This window comes from Rhinopithecus roxellana, chromosome 20 (genome assembly GCF_007565055.1).
Source record: "Rhinopithecus roxellana isolate Shanxi Qingling chromosome 20, ASM756505v1, whole genome shotgun sequence".
Taxonomy (NCBI): domain Eukaryota; kingdom Metazoa; phylum Chordata; class Mammalia; order Primates; family Cercopithecidae; genus Rhinopithecus; species Rhinopithecus roxellana.
In genome coordinates this window covers 54054686-54071911 of record NC_044568.1, presented here as the reverse complement: position 1 = coordinate 54071911, position 17226 = coordinate 54054686, and the positions used below count along the sequence as shown (strand labels likewise).

At 55.7% G+C, this 17226-nt stretch overlaps 1 protein-coding gene across 1 annotated transcript; it reads left to right on the top strand.

Moving 5' to 3' along the window:
- The first annotated feature begins 2279 nt into the window (after window positions 1–2279).
- Window positions 2280–15824, top strand: OSGIN1 (oxidative stress induced growth inhibitor 1). The gene is made up of 6 exons (XM_010355647.2): window positions 2280–2422; window positions 6720–6818; window positions 8314–8450; window positions 9943–10134; window positions 10357–10448; window positions 14559–15824. Exons 2-6 carry the CDS (start codon window positions 6752–6754, stop codon window positions 15502–15504), a joined length of 1434 nt encoding a protein of 477 aa, XP_010353949.2. The 5' UTR covers window positions 2280–2422; window positions 6720–6751; the 3' UTR covers window positions 15505–15824.
- The last annotated feature ends 1402 nt before the right edge of the window (window positions 15825–17226 follow it).

The following is a 17226-nucleotide window of genomic DNA, read 5'->3' as shown; positions in this document are numbered from 1 at the left end:
CTCATTTTCTCTCTCTCTCTCCCTCCCTCCGTCCCTCCCCTCTGTAGGTTCCTGCTACTCTCTCCTCATCAGAAGTGTTGTTCACCAGGACCCAGCCCCAGCCCCTGCCGGCAGATGCTCTGGGGCCCTGGGCTGTGGTTTCCAGGCTGTACATGACTCCAGGGCAGGGCTATGGCCACCAGGTCCAGGACGAGGGTGAGGAGGGTGAGGCATCACCTCAGGCACAAAATTTTAGCGGCACCAAAGCACCCCCATCACCAGAATACATACTGTGTGCATGCAGCGTTCTTACAAATCAAAATTCATGAAAAAAAATCCAGAATGAAAAGAAGATCAAACTTTTATTATAAACACAGCATCGGAAGTCCTGGTTCTCCTTTTGCATCAGCCCCAAGGTTCTGCTCTGGAAGCTGTCTGGGTTTATCCTGGCTTTTTTTGCATTAATTTAGATTTTTTTAATTGCCTCAAAATATTATTTTGTTTACTGGTTTTGGTTCCCTCTTAAAGTTTGCACTCAAAGGTGCACCCCCCATCCCTCACCCCTCCAAGGTGGCAGACGGGAGGACGTGGTCTACAACAACATCAACACTGAAAACAACAGCGAATGTGCACTGAGGTCTATGTGTGTACCGTGTCAACTTCCTCCCTCCCTCCCTGCCTTCCTCCCTCTTTCCCTCCCTCCCTCCCTCCTTCCCTCCCTCCCTCCGTGCCTTCCTCCCTCCTTCCCGCCCTCCTCCCTCCCTACTTCCCTCCCTCCCTCCCTGCTTCCCTCCCTTCCTGTCTTCCTCCCTCCCTGCCTTCCTGCCCCTCTCCCTGCCTTCCTCCCTCCTTCCCTCCGTCCCTCCCTACTTCCCTCCCTCCCTCCCTGCTTCCCTCCTTCCCTGCCTTCCTCCCTCCTTCCTGCCCTCCTCCCTCCCTACTTCCCTCCCTCCCTCCCTGCTTCCCTCCCTTCCTGTCTTCCTCCCTCCCTGCCTTCCTGCCTCTCTCCCTGCCTTCCTCCTTCCTTCCCTCCGTCCCTCCCTACTTTCCTCCCTCCTCCCTCCCTCCCTGCCTTCCTCCCTCCTTCCCTCCCTCTCTCTCTGCCTTGCTCCCTCCCTCCCTGCCTTCCTCCCTCCTTCCCTCCCTCCCTCCCTACTTCCCTCCCTGCCTCCCTTCTGTTTAACCAATATTGAGCACCGATGTGTGCTAAGTGCTATTCTAGACACTGGGTAGAACAATCACGAATACACCTTCCTGCCCACACAGAGCTCACATTCTGGTTTGGGAAGAGAGACAATAAAATAATTCAGAAACAGGCCAGGTGCGGCATCTCGCCTGTAATCCCAGCACTTTGGGAGGCTGAGGCAGGCAGATCATCTGAGGTCGGGAGTTCCAGACCAGCCTTGCCAACATGGTGAAACCCTATCTCTACTAAAAATACAAAATTACCGGGCATGGTGGCGCACGCCTGTAATCTCAGCTACTCAGGAGGCTGAGGCAGGGGAATCGCTTGAGCCCGGGAGGTGTAGGTTGCAGTGAACCGAGATTGCGCCATTGCACCCCAGCCTGGGAAACAAGAGCTAAACTCCGTCTCAAATAATAATAATAATAATAATAATAATAATAATAATAATAATAATAATAATTAGGAAACAGCAAGGTGTGGGGTGTGCAGTGCTACCCACACAAAACAGGAGAGAAGAGCCAGGGAGCAGGCTTCAAGTTCTAAGCATGGCAGCCAAGAAAGATGTCATTTAAACCCTCACAGCCACTCTGGCAGAGACAGTCTGTGACTTGGCCCCAGTTTTCAGATGAGAAAACTGAGGTGTGGGCCCTAAGCAGCTTGCCAGAGCCCTGCAGCCAGGAAATGGCAAAGGTGGATTCTCAGCCCAGGCAGGCTGGTGCCAGAGGGCTTTTGGGGGCTGGAGGGTGCAGTAGAATCCTGGTGGAATGAGGGAACTGGACGGGTTTACTTTGTGTGCCGGACAAAGCCATCTCCTCCTCCCTTGTGAGAAAGGCCAGGCTGGCTCATTCAGAGGTCACTGGTTCCTCCTCCAGAGACTGAGCCCCGGGGACGGGGGTCTGGCTGGGGGGAGGTGGCTGGGAGGCAGCGTCACCCTAGGCCCCCTGGCAGGCTGCCCAGCAGGGGCCCTTTAAGGCTGGCCATGAGGCAGGCAGTGTGACACCCGCAAGTTCATTCATCACGGGTCCCTGCTGACTCACGCTTATGAAAGTGATTTTCCTGGCCCCGCCCACTGCCTGCGCCGCCTCCTCCCTCCCTGTGAAATACCCTCACTTCCCTCTGGCCTCTCAGAGCCTCTTGGATCCCCACGGGGTAATGGGTGTCCCGATCTCACGGGGGACTTTGTGATCTGTGATCCCCTGACCCTCCTAGAGCACAACTTGGCCAGGCTCACCGGGCTCCCGCACCACTGCCTGTCAGGTGAGTGTCCGGGGCCAGGCTCCGGGGCAGGGAATCAGGCACATCCCAGGCACCAGGGGCAGGCCCAGCTGGACTGGAGGGTCTGCAGAGCCCGGGCGCCAGGCAGTGATGCCGGGTGGTCCTGAGTGGAGGCCCTCCCCTGGGTTCTCTGGAGCCCGGCAGGATTCTCCCCTACCCCAGGTTCCTCCCAGATCCTCAGCTGTGTCCCTGTCCGGGTGCCTGGCACCCTCAGCCAAGCAGCTGAAGTGGCCACAGTCCCAGCGTACCCTGGCCCATGTAACCGCCGTTCCTAGCAGGAAAGAGGGGTGTGGCCAGCCCGGGTGTGCAGCCCAGCTGTTCTAAGGCCACTGTATCGGCAGCCAGGCTGGGTGCCCTCTGGGTTTCTGCTTCTGCTCAGGAGGGACAGGGTCCGTGGGTGCCCGTGAACAGCCCCCAGCCCCTGAGGTCCCAGCGACTTAGCTTCTCTCAGGAGGCTCAAGAGTGCGGTGGGTCGGGAGGGCGGCCCCTGGGAGGCTGGGGAGCTGCAGGAGATCCTGGGCTCCAGGTGTGCGGCACTGGGGTGAGGGCTCATCTGTGATAAACAGCAAGTGCCGCTTGCGTGGACAGACCACCATCTCCCACTTTAGCCCCCCCAGGGCTTCATGTCACTTTCTTGGTCTCCCTGTAATCAGTTGTTTTACTGGAGGGGACTTGGCAGAACTAAGATTTGTCACATGGCCATGGTCTTGGAAACTCCTAGGTGACCTGAGGCAAGACGCCCACTCCTCCTGAAGAGCGTTTCTTCCTCTGCACAATGGGGATAAGAAAGCCCACCTTTTGGGGTGTCTTCAAAGGCAAATGAGTAAATGGCCACTAGAAAGAAATGCAGACATACAGGTGTCCCAGAGTCTCAGAGCAGTTTGCAGCTTTAACAACCTCAGAAGTACAAATGCTGCACACTTGAAAGAAACGTCAGTCGAAGGTGCAACTGTTTTCATTTCTTTTATCATATTTGCCTTTGTGAAATTTGAAACATCAATTTTTAATGGTAACTTCTTTCCATCAGCTGCCATCTTCAATCAAAGGGAGTTAAAAAGATAACATTAAAAATTGATTCTTCCAACTCCATAAAACTGAAAAGCACAAAAAGAATTGAAATGAAACTTTTGAACGCTCTTTTGTAAGTTGGCAGCATATTTGTCTGAGGTAATGAGTGACAGCGTCAAGCTGCTTGGGACTTTGGGGCATCCTGGGTCACTCTGCACAGGAAGTGACTTCTCAGGTCCAGCCCCTGGGTGGTGACCTCACGTATGTGGCATCCAGAAGCTTCTGTTCAGGTGCCTGAGGACAGTCTCAGGAGGGAGCCCTGGACTTGGAGCCCCAAAGCTCTGGCGGTAAATCAGTGCCCTCTGCTGCCTGCAGAGGGTGGTAAAGGGCAGCTGGTTCTGATTCCTCACTGGCCAACAGGGGCTCCTGCAAGTGTCTTTCTCGGGGTGGTGGAAGAATCCAAAAGAACAAAGGAGGAGCAGGGCATGGCCCAGGGCGGGTGCACTGGGGCAGATGGAGCAGGTTGGCTCACCCGTTTGAGGAAGGGGTTGGGGTGTCTGGGGGGTCAGCCCACGGGGATCAAATATCGGTTCCATCGCCCACCGGCTCGATAGCCTCAGGGCATGGCTTCACCTCTCCAAGCCTCAGTCTCCTCATCTGCAAAGTGGGTTGCTAGGAGGATCAAAGGAGGTAATGTGGGGAAGCCCCTTACCAGGAGGTCCCATGCTCCCCAGTGGCTGCTGTTCCTGCAGACCATGATGAGCACTGAGGGGCTCCGAGCCATTCGAGGGTACCAGGAGCAAGCCAGAGAAAGGTACCAGGAGCGAGCCAGAGAAAGCTCTCTGGGACCCGCAGTCCTATTCTCCAAGGCCTCTGGGTATACCCAGCGCTCAGGGTCAATGAGAAATGATCCCTTCCCGGCCAGAACACCAGGTCATCAGCTGTCCCTCTGCCTCCCCGCCTGCCACTAGCACTGTGACAGAGCAGTGGGGGACCCTGGAATGGACACTGCACGTTCCACCTGGCAGAGGGGTCTCAGCAGGAGCTGTCACAGCCCTCGGGGCACAGAGAAGGCTCTGGAGCAGGACGACCTGGGCTCCGATCCAGCCCAGCCTGTGAAAGCTGGTTCAACCACCTTGCAGACTGTAAAGGGCCGTGAGAAACTCTCTGGCCCTCAGAGTACTTACAACAACCCGATTAAATAAGGATTCAGTTTGTTAATGCGTATTAAGTGTTGAGATCATGCCTGGCACGCAGCCCACTCCACAGAAGTATGGAAATGTCAGCCACATGCTGTCTTTGTTGTTCTTGTGACTATTACTATTATTATGATTGGTGGCGGCGTCACCCTGAAATCCCCTCCCCAGGCAGGCATCCTGGGGCCTTGCAGGGAGCTGGGCATGAAGAGGCCATGTGGTCCCTGGTGAGTGCAGGATGTCACCTTCCTTCTCTCCAGAAAGGGAGGAGGAGGTCTTGGGTGCAGGGCATAGGGGCTTGCCTAGACAGGACACGGAAGCTGTCCCTGGCCCCCACCCCAGCGGAGGCAAGAAAGGCGGCGCTCAGGGGAGCAGAGAGCACCAACACAGGGGTCCCTGACAGACCCCTTCCCTGCTGGGCTCATCCTCACCCTCGAAGCCTCCTTCTCCTCACCTGCAAGACGGAGGTGACAGGGCTCACCTGTCAAGGCTGCTGAACGGCCTGGATGCTACTGCCTTAGATGCAACCTCCTTCCCACTGTAGAGTGCTGTGAGAAGGTCAGTTGTTGTCACTGTGGGGGGAACACTTGGGTCCTCTCAGTGGCCCATCTGTATGGCAGTCTCTCATCCATCTCCTCACAGCCTGCCTGGAGGCGGACGATGGTGTTTCTGTCACCCTGCACACATCAGAGGCCACACACTGGTCTCAGCTGTGTTTGGTTGGCCTGTTAAGGATCTGCCAAAACTGTACTTTCACTCATTGCGCACTTCTTCAAATCAGATAATTCACATAGAAATCCAGATTCCCACTTTCTCTGGAAGAATTCTGGAGGCAGGTTACCCTGGACCCCCACCCCTGGCCACTCTGGATGGTCCAAGCCCAGTGCCCTCCCACTCAGTCTTTCCCCTGTGAGTGTGACACCTGGATGGACCCTGGATCTCCACGGGGGACAGGCCGAATGGCGTGGGTGGTGGCACTGGCAGGGCCTTGGCACCAGCGAGCCCTGGGTTTCAAAGCCAGCTGCATGACACTGAGAAGCTTGTGCGACCTCTCTGAGCCCCGTTCACACATCTGTGGAATGGGACATTAATACGGCCAGGACTGCACAGGGTCCGTGTGAGGCGGATATGAGAAAAAGCATGTCAAATACCCGGTACAGAGTAAGTGCCAAATGCTCACCATCCCTGTGCCCACAAGGGTGTTGCCTTGTGGCTCTCAGGATGGCAGCATGTGGCCCTCGGGTGAGGCTAGTGTCCTCTGCGAGCTGGTGTAGGGGAGCAGGTGGGTCTGATGCCCCTCCAGGCACCGGCAGCTCTAGGACCAGCACCTGAGTCCCTTTGAGCGATTTGGGCCTGGGGCCAGCAGAGGGCGCCGCTGCCCCAGAGATGGCAGGTTCACCAGCACGTCCCCAAACCTGGCCACTGCTTCCATTTCCCCACGTCCAGCCCAGCCCCGGGGCAGGCCACAGCGCTGGCCCTTTCCCCGTGGCAAATTCGCTCCAGGCAGGTGCTTCCCGTCTGTGACCCCACTGCGTCCCTCAACCATCCTAGGAGATACTCATTGCTTCCATTTTACAGATGAGGAAACTGAAACCCAGAGAAGCCCGGGAATGGGATAGGGAGCAACTTACCAGGGCTGGGTGACGACTCCAAAGTCCACCAGGCCACACTGGGACTCGAGGGCTGTGGCCCACGGAAGGGCCTGGCAGGGCTTGTTCCTGGGTTGGGCTGGAATGGCCTGTCGGGAAGACAGATAATGAGCTTCGGGGACTGTTGCTGCTCCAGTGAGATGGGAGAGTAGAGTGAGGCTCAGAGGGACAGTGGCTGCCTGGGGTGACCAGGCCAGAGGAGGGGAGGTCACGTCCTGCATGACCGGGGAGGGGTGGGGCAGACGGGCTGTTGGGAGCAGAGGCTGTGTGGGAGCAAGAAGGGAGTCCCATCAGATGTGCCTCACAGGGACCCCAGACAAGACGCTAGGGGCCACAGGAGGCCACCCTAGCCGGGAGGTGGAGTGGCTGTGTGGACACCCAGGCCTCACCCGAACGGGCTCTTCCTTCCCCTCTCCCCCGCTCCAGGTCTGCCGCCAGCCCCAAGCCCCCCACCAGCCATGAGCTCCTCCGGAAAGGACCACCTCGGCGCCAGCAGCTCAGAGCCCCTCCCAGTCATCATCGTGGGTGAGTGTCAGCGCCAGCCGGGGAGGGGCTCCACTGAGCCTTCCGGGTAGCCCCCAGGTCTGAGGGCAGGAGCTGGGCAAGTCCAGGCCTGGCCTCTTTTTTTGTATTTCGGGGTTTTGTTTGTTTGTTTGTTTTTCTTTTGAGACAAAGTCTCACTCTGTCACCCAGGCTGGAGTGCAGTGGTGCGATCTTGGCTCACTGCAACCTCCGCCTCCCGAGCTCAAGCGATTCTCCTGCCTCAGCCTCCCGAGTAGCTGGGATTACAGGGGCCCGCCACCACGCCCGGCTAATTTTTGTATTTTTAGTAGAGATGGGGTTTCATCATGTTGGCCAGGCTGGTCTCGAACTTCGGGCCTCAAGTGATCTGCCTGCCTCGGCCTCCCAAAGTGCTGGGATTATAGGTGTGAACCACCATTCTTGGCCCAGGCCTGGCCTCTTTACAGTGGTCTTTAAATTAAGCCATTGAGCATTTACTATGTGGCCAGTGCTAGGCTTAGCAGTTTATAAACTATCATTCCCTTTTACGCCTCTGAGAACCCAGGGCTCTAGAACACACCCATCAGCTGGAGGCAACCCAGCGTGGGGCAGGGAGGCCTGGTCCTGAGCCCACACTGGTCCCATGACTACCCTGTGCCCAGCACTGTGCTAGGTGCCCACACGAGAGGACACAGCAGCGGCTTATAATTCCTGTCCTCCGTCTGCAAAAATGGGGACAGATGACCCCCCAGTATGCAGGCGCCCAGTTGAGCCACGTGAGATGGTCATTTCTGTAAGGCAAAAACAGATGGGTGCCTGTGATTTCTTATGGTTCCTCCTGGTATCCTACATATGAGTAATATTCTGAATCAGACGAGATAAGGAGAGGGGAAAGGACAGATAAAAAGAGAAGCACTGTCACAGGGCTGTGCCTGGTGAATTGCCCAGGAAGCACCACAGATGGTGGCGCAGTTCTTCAGACGTGCAAGCAGCAGACCCAACAGGTGGCCCGGCACCCACGAGCACCCACCACTCAAGCTCGCCCCCAGGCCACATAGCAGTCTGTGCTACATTCGCTCATCCATCTGACCTAGTTCTTAGCAATGTCAGAATCTCAGTCGTGTTGTCAGAGGTTCCCCCTGTCTGGGTTTTCATCCCGGCTCGTCTACCTTCCAGCCGTGTGACCACAGGCAAGTTACTTAACCTCTCTGTACCCATTTCCTCAAGGATAAAAGGAGGAAAAGAGTAGCACTTGCCTCGCTGAAGCTATTTTGAGGCTATTGCGAAAGCCCTCAGTACAATTCCTGGCACAGAGGAAGCTCTCAACAGTTATTCATTCCTTCTTTTTTAAATTATCATTAGGCACAGTGTCTGGCACAGGCTAAGGGCTTAATCAATATTTTATTTTTATGAATGAAGGATACATGAATGAATGTGCCACATCTAGATCAAAGCGTTCCGCAGTAGTATCTCCCACCTGAAAAGGCCACCCCCTTTAACCTCCACCCTCTCTCCCCAGGTAACGGCCCCTCTGGGATCTGCCTGTCCTACCTGCTCTCCGGCTACACACCCTATGTGAAGCCAGATGCCATCCACCCACACCCCCTGCTGCAGAGGAAGCTCACCGAGGCCCCGGGGGTCTCCATCCTGGACCAGGTGGGTAAGCCTGGGGCCGGAGCTCTGAGGAGGACACACCCGCCCTTGGAAAACTACCGAAGCTTTCCCAGGGAAAAACAATAGTGTGTGTTTGCTGGAAACAAGCCCAAACACAGAATTCAGGAGTCCACACAGTCAGCCACGGAGATCATGAAAATCAGAGACCCACAAATGCCACATGGGGTAGGACTCACTATGCCTTAGACCTGTGGTTCTCAAGGAGGGGATGATTTTTCTCCTCGGGGGACACCTGGCAATGTCTGGCGACAATTTGGGTTGTCATGGCAGGGTGGTGGGACTATCAAATCTAGCAGGGTGGAGGCCAGGGATGAGGCCAGGGATGCTGGCAAACGTCCAGCACTGCACAGGACAACGAGGGTGGTGGAACTGAAATATCTGCGGTGGAGTTTCTCAACCTTGGCCCCACTGACATTTGGATGACTTTGTTCTAGCTACAAAGAATGATCTGGCTCAAATGTCAATGGGGCCAAGGTTGAGAAACTCTGCCACAGATATTTCAGTCCCACTACCTCCTGCCCACAAGGGTTTGCAAATCCTCCCTCCATACCCCTTGTTTTCCACTGTGCCCCTCCACGACCTCCCCTTGTTGACCTCCCTCGTCAGGCAGCGTACATCCTCCTGTTCCCTCCTGCCCGAGTTGGGGCTGAGGAAATAGGTCTTGACCATTTGATCTGGACCAGTATTTTTCCAAATGCTCTCCATAGAATACTAGGTCCTCAGTATAATATACAGAGAAAAATGTCCCCACTCCAGTAAAACAGGGACATACTGGGCTTGGCAAAATTAAACAGGTAAATGATGGATGGCTGCAGGACTTGTCAGAACCCGCCTGTATTATCTACTGTTAAGAGGCAGCACCGCCGGCTGGGCACGGTGGCTCAAGCCTGTAATCCCAGCACTTTGGAAGGCTGAGGCGGGCGGATCACGACGTCAGGAGATCGAGACCATCCTGGCTAACACAGTGAAACCCCGTCTCTACTAAAAATACAAAAAATTAGCCGGGTGAGGTGGTGGGCGCCTGTAGTCCCAGCTACTCAGGAGGCTGAGGCAGGAGAATGGCGTGAACCCAGGAGGCGGTGCTTGCAGTGAGCCGAGATCACGCCCACCGCACTCCAGCCTGGGCGACAGAGCAAGACTCCGCCTCAAAAAAAAACAAGCAAAACAAAAACAAAGAGGCAGCACCTCCCAAGCTGATCTGACCACGCTCATATTAGGGTAGGGATGTAGGCTCAGGCATCGCCCCAGTCTCATCCAAGCTTGCCCATTTGCTCTGTACTCTGGGACCCTTGGCCTCCTGGAAAGCCCTCAAAATGAGAGCTTCAAACCGCCCCCAGTGCGCGCATCTCTCTGAGACCCTCCAGTGCCACGGAAATGGCCCAGCCCCAGTCCCCACATTCCTGCCCAGCCTGAGACTCTGGGGAGACGACCCCGCCCTCCTCCAGCAGCCCCTCTGACCCGTGCCCCCCTCCAGGACCTGGACTACCTGTCTGAAGGCCTCGAAGGCCGATCCCAAAGCCCCGTGGCCCTGCTCTTTGATGCCCTTCTGCGCCCGGACACAGACTTTGGGGGAAACATGAAGTCGGTCCTCACCTGGAAGCACCGGAAGGAGCACGCCATCCCCCACGTGGTCCTGGGCCGGAACCTCCCTGGGGGAGCCTGGCACGTAAGTGGGGCAGCGAGGGCATGCCTTGTAGGGGGCGCTCTCTCCCTCATTCTCCCCACTTGGAGCTGGGACTCTAGCATCTCCCTTTCCTCATTCTCTACCCCGCAACCCTGCCTCTCCCTCCTCCCTCCACCCAGCCCCAGCCAAGGCCTCCCATGCCCTCTAGCCCCAAATGGGTTCAGGTTAGCAGAGGCTTGGACCAAAGTGTTCCTTTTCCTGCAGTCCATCGAAGGCTCCATGGTGACCCTGAGCCAAGGCCAGTGGATGGGGCTCCCGGACCTGGAGGTCAAGGACTGGATGCAGAAGAAGCGAAGGTGAGGCTGCCCCAGGACGCCTTGGGGGACACGGAAGGTTGGGCCTGTGAACCCAGAAAATCTGAGACAGGTCTCGGTTACTTTAGAAAGTTTATTTTGCCAAGGTTGAGGACGCACCCATTACACAGCCTCAGGAAGTCCTAAGGACGTGTACCCAAGGTGATCGGGCACAGCTTGGTTTTGTACACTTTAGGGAGACATGAGACATGAATCAGTATTTGTAAGTACACTGGTTCGGTCTGGAAAGGTGGGCCAACTTGAAGCAAAGGCAGGAAGCGGGGAGGGGCTTCCAGGTCACAGGTAGGTGAGAGATAAACAGTTGCATCCTTTTGAGGTTCTGATGAGCATCTCCAAATGAGGCGATCAGATATGCATCTATCTCCGTGAGCAGAGGGGTGACTTTGAATAGAAGGGGAGGCAGGTTGACCCTCAGCAGTTCTCAGCTTGACTTTTCCCTTTAGCTTAGTGATTTGGGGGTCCCAAGATTGATTTTCCTTTCACAGGCCCCCCACACTGAGCCCAGGAGCCAGAGGTACAGGGGTTCAGAGTGCATCTGGTCTGTCTTCCTCTTCTTCCAGAGGGGGAAACTGAGGCTCAGATAGGGAAAGGACTTGTCCACCCCACATGAGTGGAGCTGAGCAGCAGAGCTGGGCTCCCCCGAGGACCCCCTGTCCTATGCAAGCAGCAGACCATCCGGTCACATGGCCCCCAACTGGGCCTCCCCGGAGTGCCCCAGCCCCTAAGGAGGGGGTAACAGCTGGCCCCTGACCCTCACGCCCTGCCCCATGCCTCTGGCACAGGTCCCCCAGTCCTTGTGGTCTCCCTTCAGCCCCTCCCTCTATTCTGAGCCTGGCCTAGAACAATCTTTCTGACTCAGCTAATAGGGTGACTTTCTTTTTTCTTCTTTTTTTTACTGCTTTTGCTACAGGTGAGTTTCATCCTTAACCATGAGCCCACAAGTTGGGTAAATTAACTCACCTAAGGTCATGCAGATTATTGGAAATGCAGAAGGAAAACAGCTCACCCGAAACCCACACTTCTCCCCACCCTTTCACTCCTGGGGTATTTTCTCCCCATCTGGCTTCCTGCCCCATCATGGCCACCCTAGAGAAATGGTGTGTGAACCCTGAATATTTGAGACAGGTCTCAGTTAGTTTGGGAAGTTTAACGGCCAAGGTTGAGGATGCGTGACCATGACACAGCCCCAGGAGGTCCTGATAACACGTGCCCAAGGTGGTCGGGGTACAGCCTGGCTGTATACATTAGGGAGACTTGAGACATCAATCAATATATGTAAGATGGACATTGGTTCCGTCCAGAGGCGGGGCAACTCCAGCAGGGAGGGAGTGTCCAGGTCTCAGACAGGTGAGAGACAAACGGTTGCATTCTTGAGTTTCTGATGAGCCTTTCCAAAGCAGGCAATCAGATGTGTGTTTATCTCAGTGAGCAGAGGGAAGACTTTGAGCAGGACGGGAGGCAGCTTTGCCCTAAGCAGTTCTCCGCTTGACTTTTCCTTTAACTTAGTGATTCAGGGGCCCAAGATTGATTTTCCTGTCACAGTTTCAATCACTGAATAAAGGAGTTCCAGCCCCTGCTCCTCCCGGGGGTGTCCACTCAAGTGAGAAGCTGCCCCAGTGCAGATACTCGGGTGCAGTCTGCCTCTTGGGAAGCCCGGCCTCCTCTGCCCCCAGGGCTGTGACCCGGCTTGTGTCCCCAACGGCAGGCACTCCAGGCGTCCCCCTCCAGGCCTCACTGTCTCTTTGATGCAAAGACTCTTCTGCATGTTTGGCAGGAAGACACCCAGGTTTTGTGTAGCTATGTGTTAGTAGGCAGCCAGAAGCTTTCATTTCACATGGAAGCACAGCCTTTTATAGCCTACTTCTGCATTTTCACATTCTATCCCAAGCATTTCATGTGGCGATGTCACAGCGTTCAAAACCCTCCTTTTACATGGCCTCACAATATTCCCAAAGGTGGGTAAGCATCCCCAGTCCAGCAAATCACCAAATGCTTATTATGTGCCAGGCCTTGGGCTTAGATGTCAGAGCACAAAACCACCGCAGACACACCCCCTGCCCTCACGGCGCTGCCAAGGTTACCCAGCCCCTGCCAGCCCTGGAGCGTTCATTCTTTCCATTGTGTCATTATTATAAATAACTCCGCACAGAACATGCTCTTGGGACCGTCCTGTATCACAATCTTTACAAAAACTGAGAAAAGGAGAATGGCGGCCCACAGAGATAAACTCCAGGGTCACAGACGAGCTGCGCTGGGTTGACTGGCACGGCCTTGGGGGTCCATTGTCAGCTCCTGCTACATGTAGCCAGACAGCAGGTGGCACAGGATTCTCCCCTAAGGGAGTTCATCCTGAACCGTGAGTCCACAAGCTAGGTAAATTAACTCATCTAAGGTCACACAGTGAGATACAGGAAGGTGCTAGGATGATGCCAAAGCCTGTCATTAAGCCCCACAAGAATGGGCCTGCAGTCACTGCCCCTGGGAAGAGTGACAATTAAAACACAACAATAGTAAAATGCCTCCCGCTGCTGTGTGGGCTGGGAATGACGTGAGTGCCTCACGTGGGAGTCTTTAAATCACCTTTTAAATTGACTACATATCGGCCAGGTGCAGTGGTGCGAGCCTGTAGTCCCAGCACTTTGGGAAGCCGAGGCCGGTGGATCACTTGAGGTCCAGAGTTCGAGACCATCCTGGCCAACACGGCAATACCCCATCTCTAATAAAAATACAAAAATTAGCCAGGCTTGGCGCTGCACGCCTGTAGTCCCAGCTACTCAGGAGGCACAGGCATGAGAATCGCTTGAGCCCAGGAAGCAGGGGCCGCAGTGAGCTGAGATCACGCCATGGCACTCCAGCCTGGGCGGCAGAGTGAGACTCCGTCTCAAAAAATAATAATAAAATACAATTTAAAAATTAGCTACATATAGAAAAGTATATAACTGCTGTGAGTACAGGTTGATTAAATTTATCAAGGTAAGCACAGAGAATCAAGAAACCGACCCTCTCCCCAGAAGCCCCCGTGCCCTTTCCGACCAGGACCCCTTCCCCGTCCCCGGAGGTAACCCCTCTCTTGATGTGCAGCTCCATAGATGAGTTCTGCCTGTTTCTGAACTCTATAAAAACGGAATCATACCATATTTAATCCTTTGAGGTGACAATCATGGTGGCCCATCCTCACGTGGCACTTACTTCCAGTCAGGTTCCATCCTAAGCCCTTTGTTTTTATCGGCTCACCAAATCCTCTCCACGACCTCACCAAATGCTCTCCACGACCTCACCAAATCCTCTCCACGACCTCACCAAATGCTCTCCACGACCTCACCAAATCCTCTCCACGACCTCACCAAATGCTCTCCATGACCTCACCAAATCCTCTCCACGACCTCACCAAATGCTCTCCACGACCTCACCAAATCCTCTCCACGACCTCACCAAATGCTCTCCATGACCTCACCAAATCCTCTCCACGACCTCACCAAATGCTCTCCATGACCTCACCAAATCCTCTCCACGACCTCAGCAAATGCTCTCCATGACCTCACCAAATGCTCTCCATGACCTCACCAAATCCTCTCCACGACCTCACCAAATGCTCTCCATGACCTCACCAAATCCTCTCCACGACCTCAGCAAATGCTCTCCATGACCTCACCAAATCCTCTCCACGACCTCAGCAAATGCTCTTCATGACCTCAGCAAATCCTCTCCATGACCTCACCAAAGCCTCTTCACGACCTCATGAAATAGGTCCTGCCACCAACATCTTCCTCATTTTGCAAACTGGGGAAACAGACACAGCTCCCTGATGGCAGAGTCAGGATTCGAGCCCAGGCAGTGTGGCTCTGGAGGCTACACTCTGAACCCCACCCTATACCACCCTACACTACCCTATACCACCTCTCCTGAGGGAGGTACCCTTGTTAGCTCCAAGAGGAGACTCAGGCTTGGAGAGGTTGAATTACCTGGCCCAGTCCTACAGCTACAGCCTAGTCCAGCTCCAGGGCCTGATACTGCCCTGGACCTCTCCCATCCCACCCAGCCTCCCAACCCTTAACAGTGTCTGACTCTGGCCTCCTGCATCCTCCCCAACAGAGGCCTTCGCAACAGCCGGGCCACGGCTGGGGACATTGCCCACTACTACAGGGACTACGTGGTCAAGAAGGGTCTGGGGCATAACTTTGTGTCCGGTGCTGTAGTCACAGCCGTGGAGTGGGGGACCCCCAATCCCAACAGCTGTGGGGCCCAGGACTCCAGCCCCCTCTTCCAGGTGAGCGGCTTCCTGAGCAGGGACCAGGGCCGGCAGCCCTACTCGCTGTGGGCCCGCAACGTGGTCCTCGCCACTGGCACGTTCGACAGCCCAGCCCGGCTAGGCATCCCCGGGGAGGCCCTGCCCTTCATCCACCATGAGCTGTCCGCCCTGGAGGCGGCCACAAGGGTGGGTGCGCTGACCCCGGCCTCGGACCCTGTCCTCATCATTGGCGCGGGGCTGTCAGCGGCTGATGCAGTCCTCTACGCCCGCCACTACAACATCCCCGTGATCCATGCCTTCCGCCGGGCCGTGGACGACCCTGGCCTGGTGTTCAACCAGCTGCCCAAGATGCTGTACCCTGAGTACCACAAGGTGCATCAGATGATGCGGGAGCAGTCCATCCTGTCCCCCAGCCCCTACGAGGGTTACCGCAGCCTCCCCGGGCACCGGCTGCTGTGCTTCAAGGAAGACTGCCAGGCCGTGTTCCAGGACCTCAAGGGTGTCGAGAAGGTCTTTGAGGTCTCCCTGGTGCTGGTCCTCATCGGCTCCCACCCCGACCTCTCCTTCCTGCCTGGGGCAGGGGCTGACTTTGCAGTGGACCCTGACCAGCCACTGAGCACCAAGAGGAACCCCATTGACGTGGACCCCTTCACCTACCAGAGCACCCACCAGGAGGGCCTGTACGCCATGGGGCCGCTGGCCGGGGACAACTTCGTGAGGTTTGTGCAGGGGGGAGCCCTGGCTGTGGCCAGCTCCCTGCTAAGGAAGGAGACCAGGAAGCCACCCTAACACCCGGCCAGACCTGCTGGCTCCCAGGCCCTGAGAGGACAAAGATGACCACATCTCTGCTGGATATAGGGCCCGTCTAAAGATGCCCCAGGAAGGGGCGTCAGCCCACATAGCTGACCTTTGGGGTCAAGAGGAGTAGGGATCCCAGTGTCTGAGGTGGTAACAGTGGCCGCAGGCCAGGGTCAGCCTAGACCTAGGATTTGGGGGGAAAGCTGCTGGTGTGAGCTGGGATCACCAGGACCAGCTGAGCACCCAGCAGGAGACCTTCAGGCCTGCACCTTCCAGAAGCAGGTCCCAAATAAAGCCAGTGCCCACCTGCACTCATGCGTCTGAGGACTCTGTGCTCAGGGAGGGAGCTGTGTTCCCAGGACCCTGCGCTGGGCTCAGGGGAAGGGAGGGAAGGGGATTGGGGGAGGAGTCCTGGGGCATGTGGTCCTGGATGAGGTCCATGACTGGGGCCTTGGGGTACAAAGGATGGTGCCCCAAGTGTGGGGGCTGTTGAGCGGGCAGCTGTACTACAGCCTGGGGGTGGGAGTGGCGGGTGTGTGCAGGGAGTGGTGTCCCAGAGGACGCTGCAGTTCTGCCCCCCCCCCCGCAGTCTGTCCCCCCTCCTCTCTGTTCTGCCACGTGGCTTCCTTTCAGTCCCTCCTGCTGGCCAGGTCCCTGCCTGCCGCAGGGCCTTTGCACAGAGGGTCCCCAGCCCAGGACAGTTTCCCACCTTTCTTTAATTCCTCTTCCTTGGGATCTCTCAGCATAAGAATCACTTCCTCTAGGAAGCCTCTTCTGACACAAATCCCTCCGCTGCCATCACAGCAAAGACTCCTCTCATGGTCCAAGGTGCTACCTTTTCATAGCAGTTCAGTTTTTATTTTTCTATTTTTTTTTTTTTTTTTTTTTTTTTTTTTTGAGACAGAGTCTCATTTTGTTGTCCAGGCTGGAGTGTAGTGGTGCTTGGTTCACTACAACCTCTGCTTCTGAGTTCAAACGATTCTCCTGCCTCAGCCTCCCAAGTAGCTGGGATTACAGGTGCCTGTCACCTCGCCCAGCTAGTTATTTTATTTTTAATAGATGGGGGTTTCACCATGTTGGCCAGGCTGGTCTTGAACTCCTGACCTCAAGTGATCCGCCCTCTTTGGCTCTCCAAAGTGCTGGTATTACAGGCATGAGCCACCACACCCTGCCAGCAGTTCAGTTTTAGTTGTTCATTTATTTGTGGAATCATTTCAGTGTTTGGCTCTGCCCACTTGGATGTAAGCTCCAGGAGCTCCAGGAGGCCAAGTACACCATCTGTTTTGTCCATTGCTACAACTCAGCACTTGGGCACCTGCCTGGCACCTAGTGGGTTCTCCTTAATTCATCTTTTAAATGAATGGGTGGATGGATGGATAGATGGGAGGATGGTTGGATGGATGGGAGGATGATGGGTAGGTGGATGGGAGGGAGGGTGGCTGGATGGATGGATGGGAGGGAGGATGGATGGATGGATGGATGGATAGATGGATGGGAGGATGGTGGGTGGATGGATGGATGAATGGATGGGAGGGTGGGTGAGTGGGTAGATGGACAGACAGATGGGCGGGCGGATGGATGGATGGATGGATGGATGGATGGATGGATGGATGGATGGATGGATGGATGGATGGGAAGGTGGGTGGATGAATGGATGGGAGGGTGGGTGGGTGGGTAGATGGACAGACAGATGGGCGGGCGGATGGATGGATG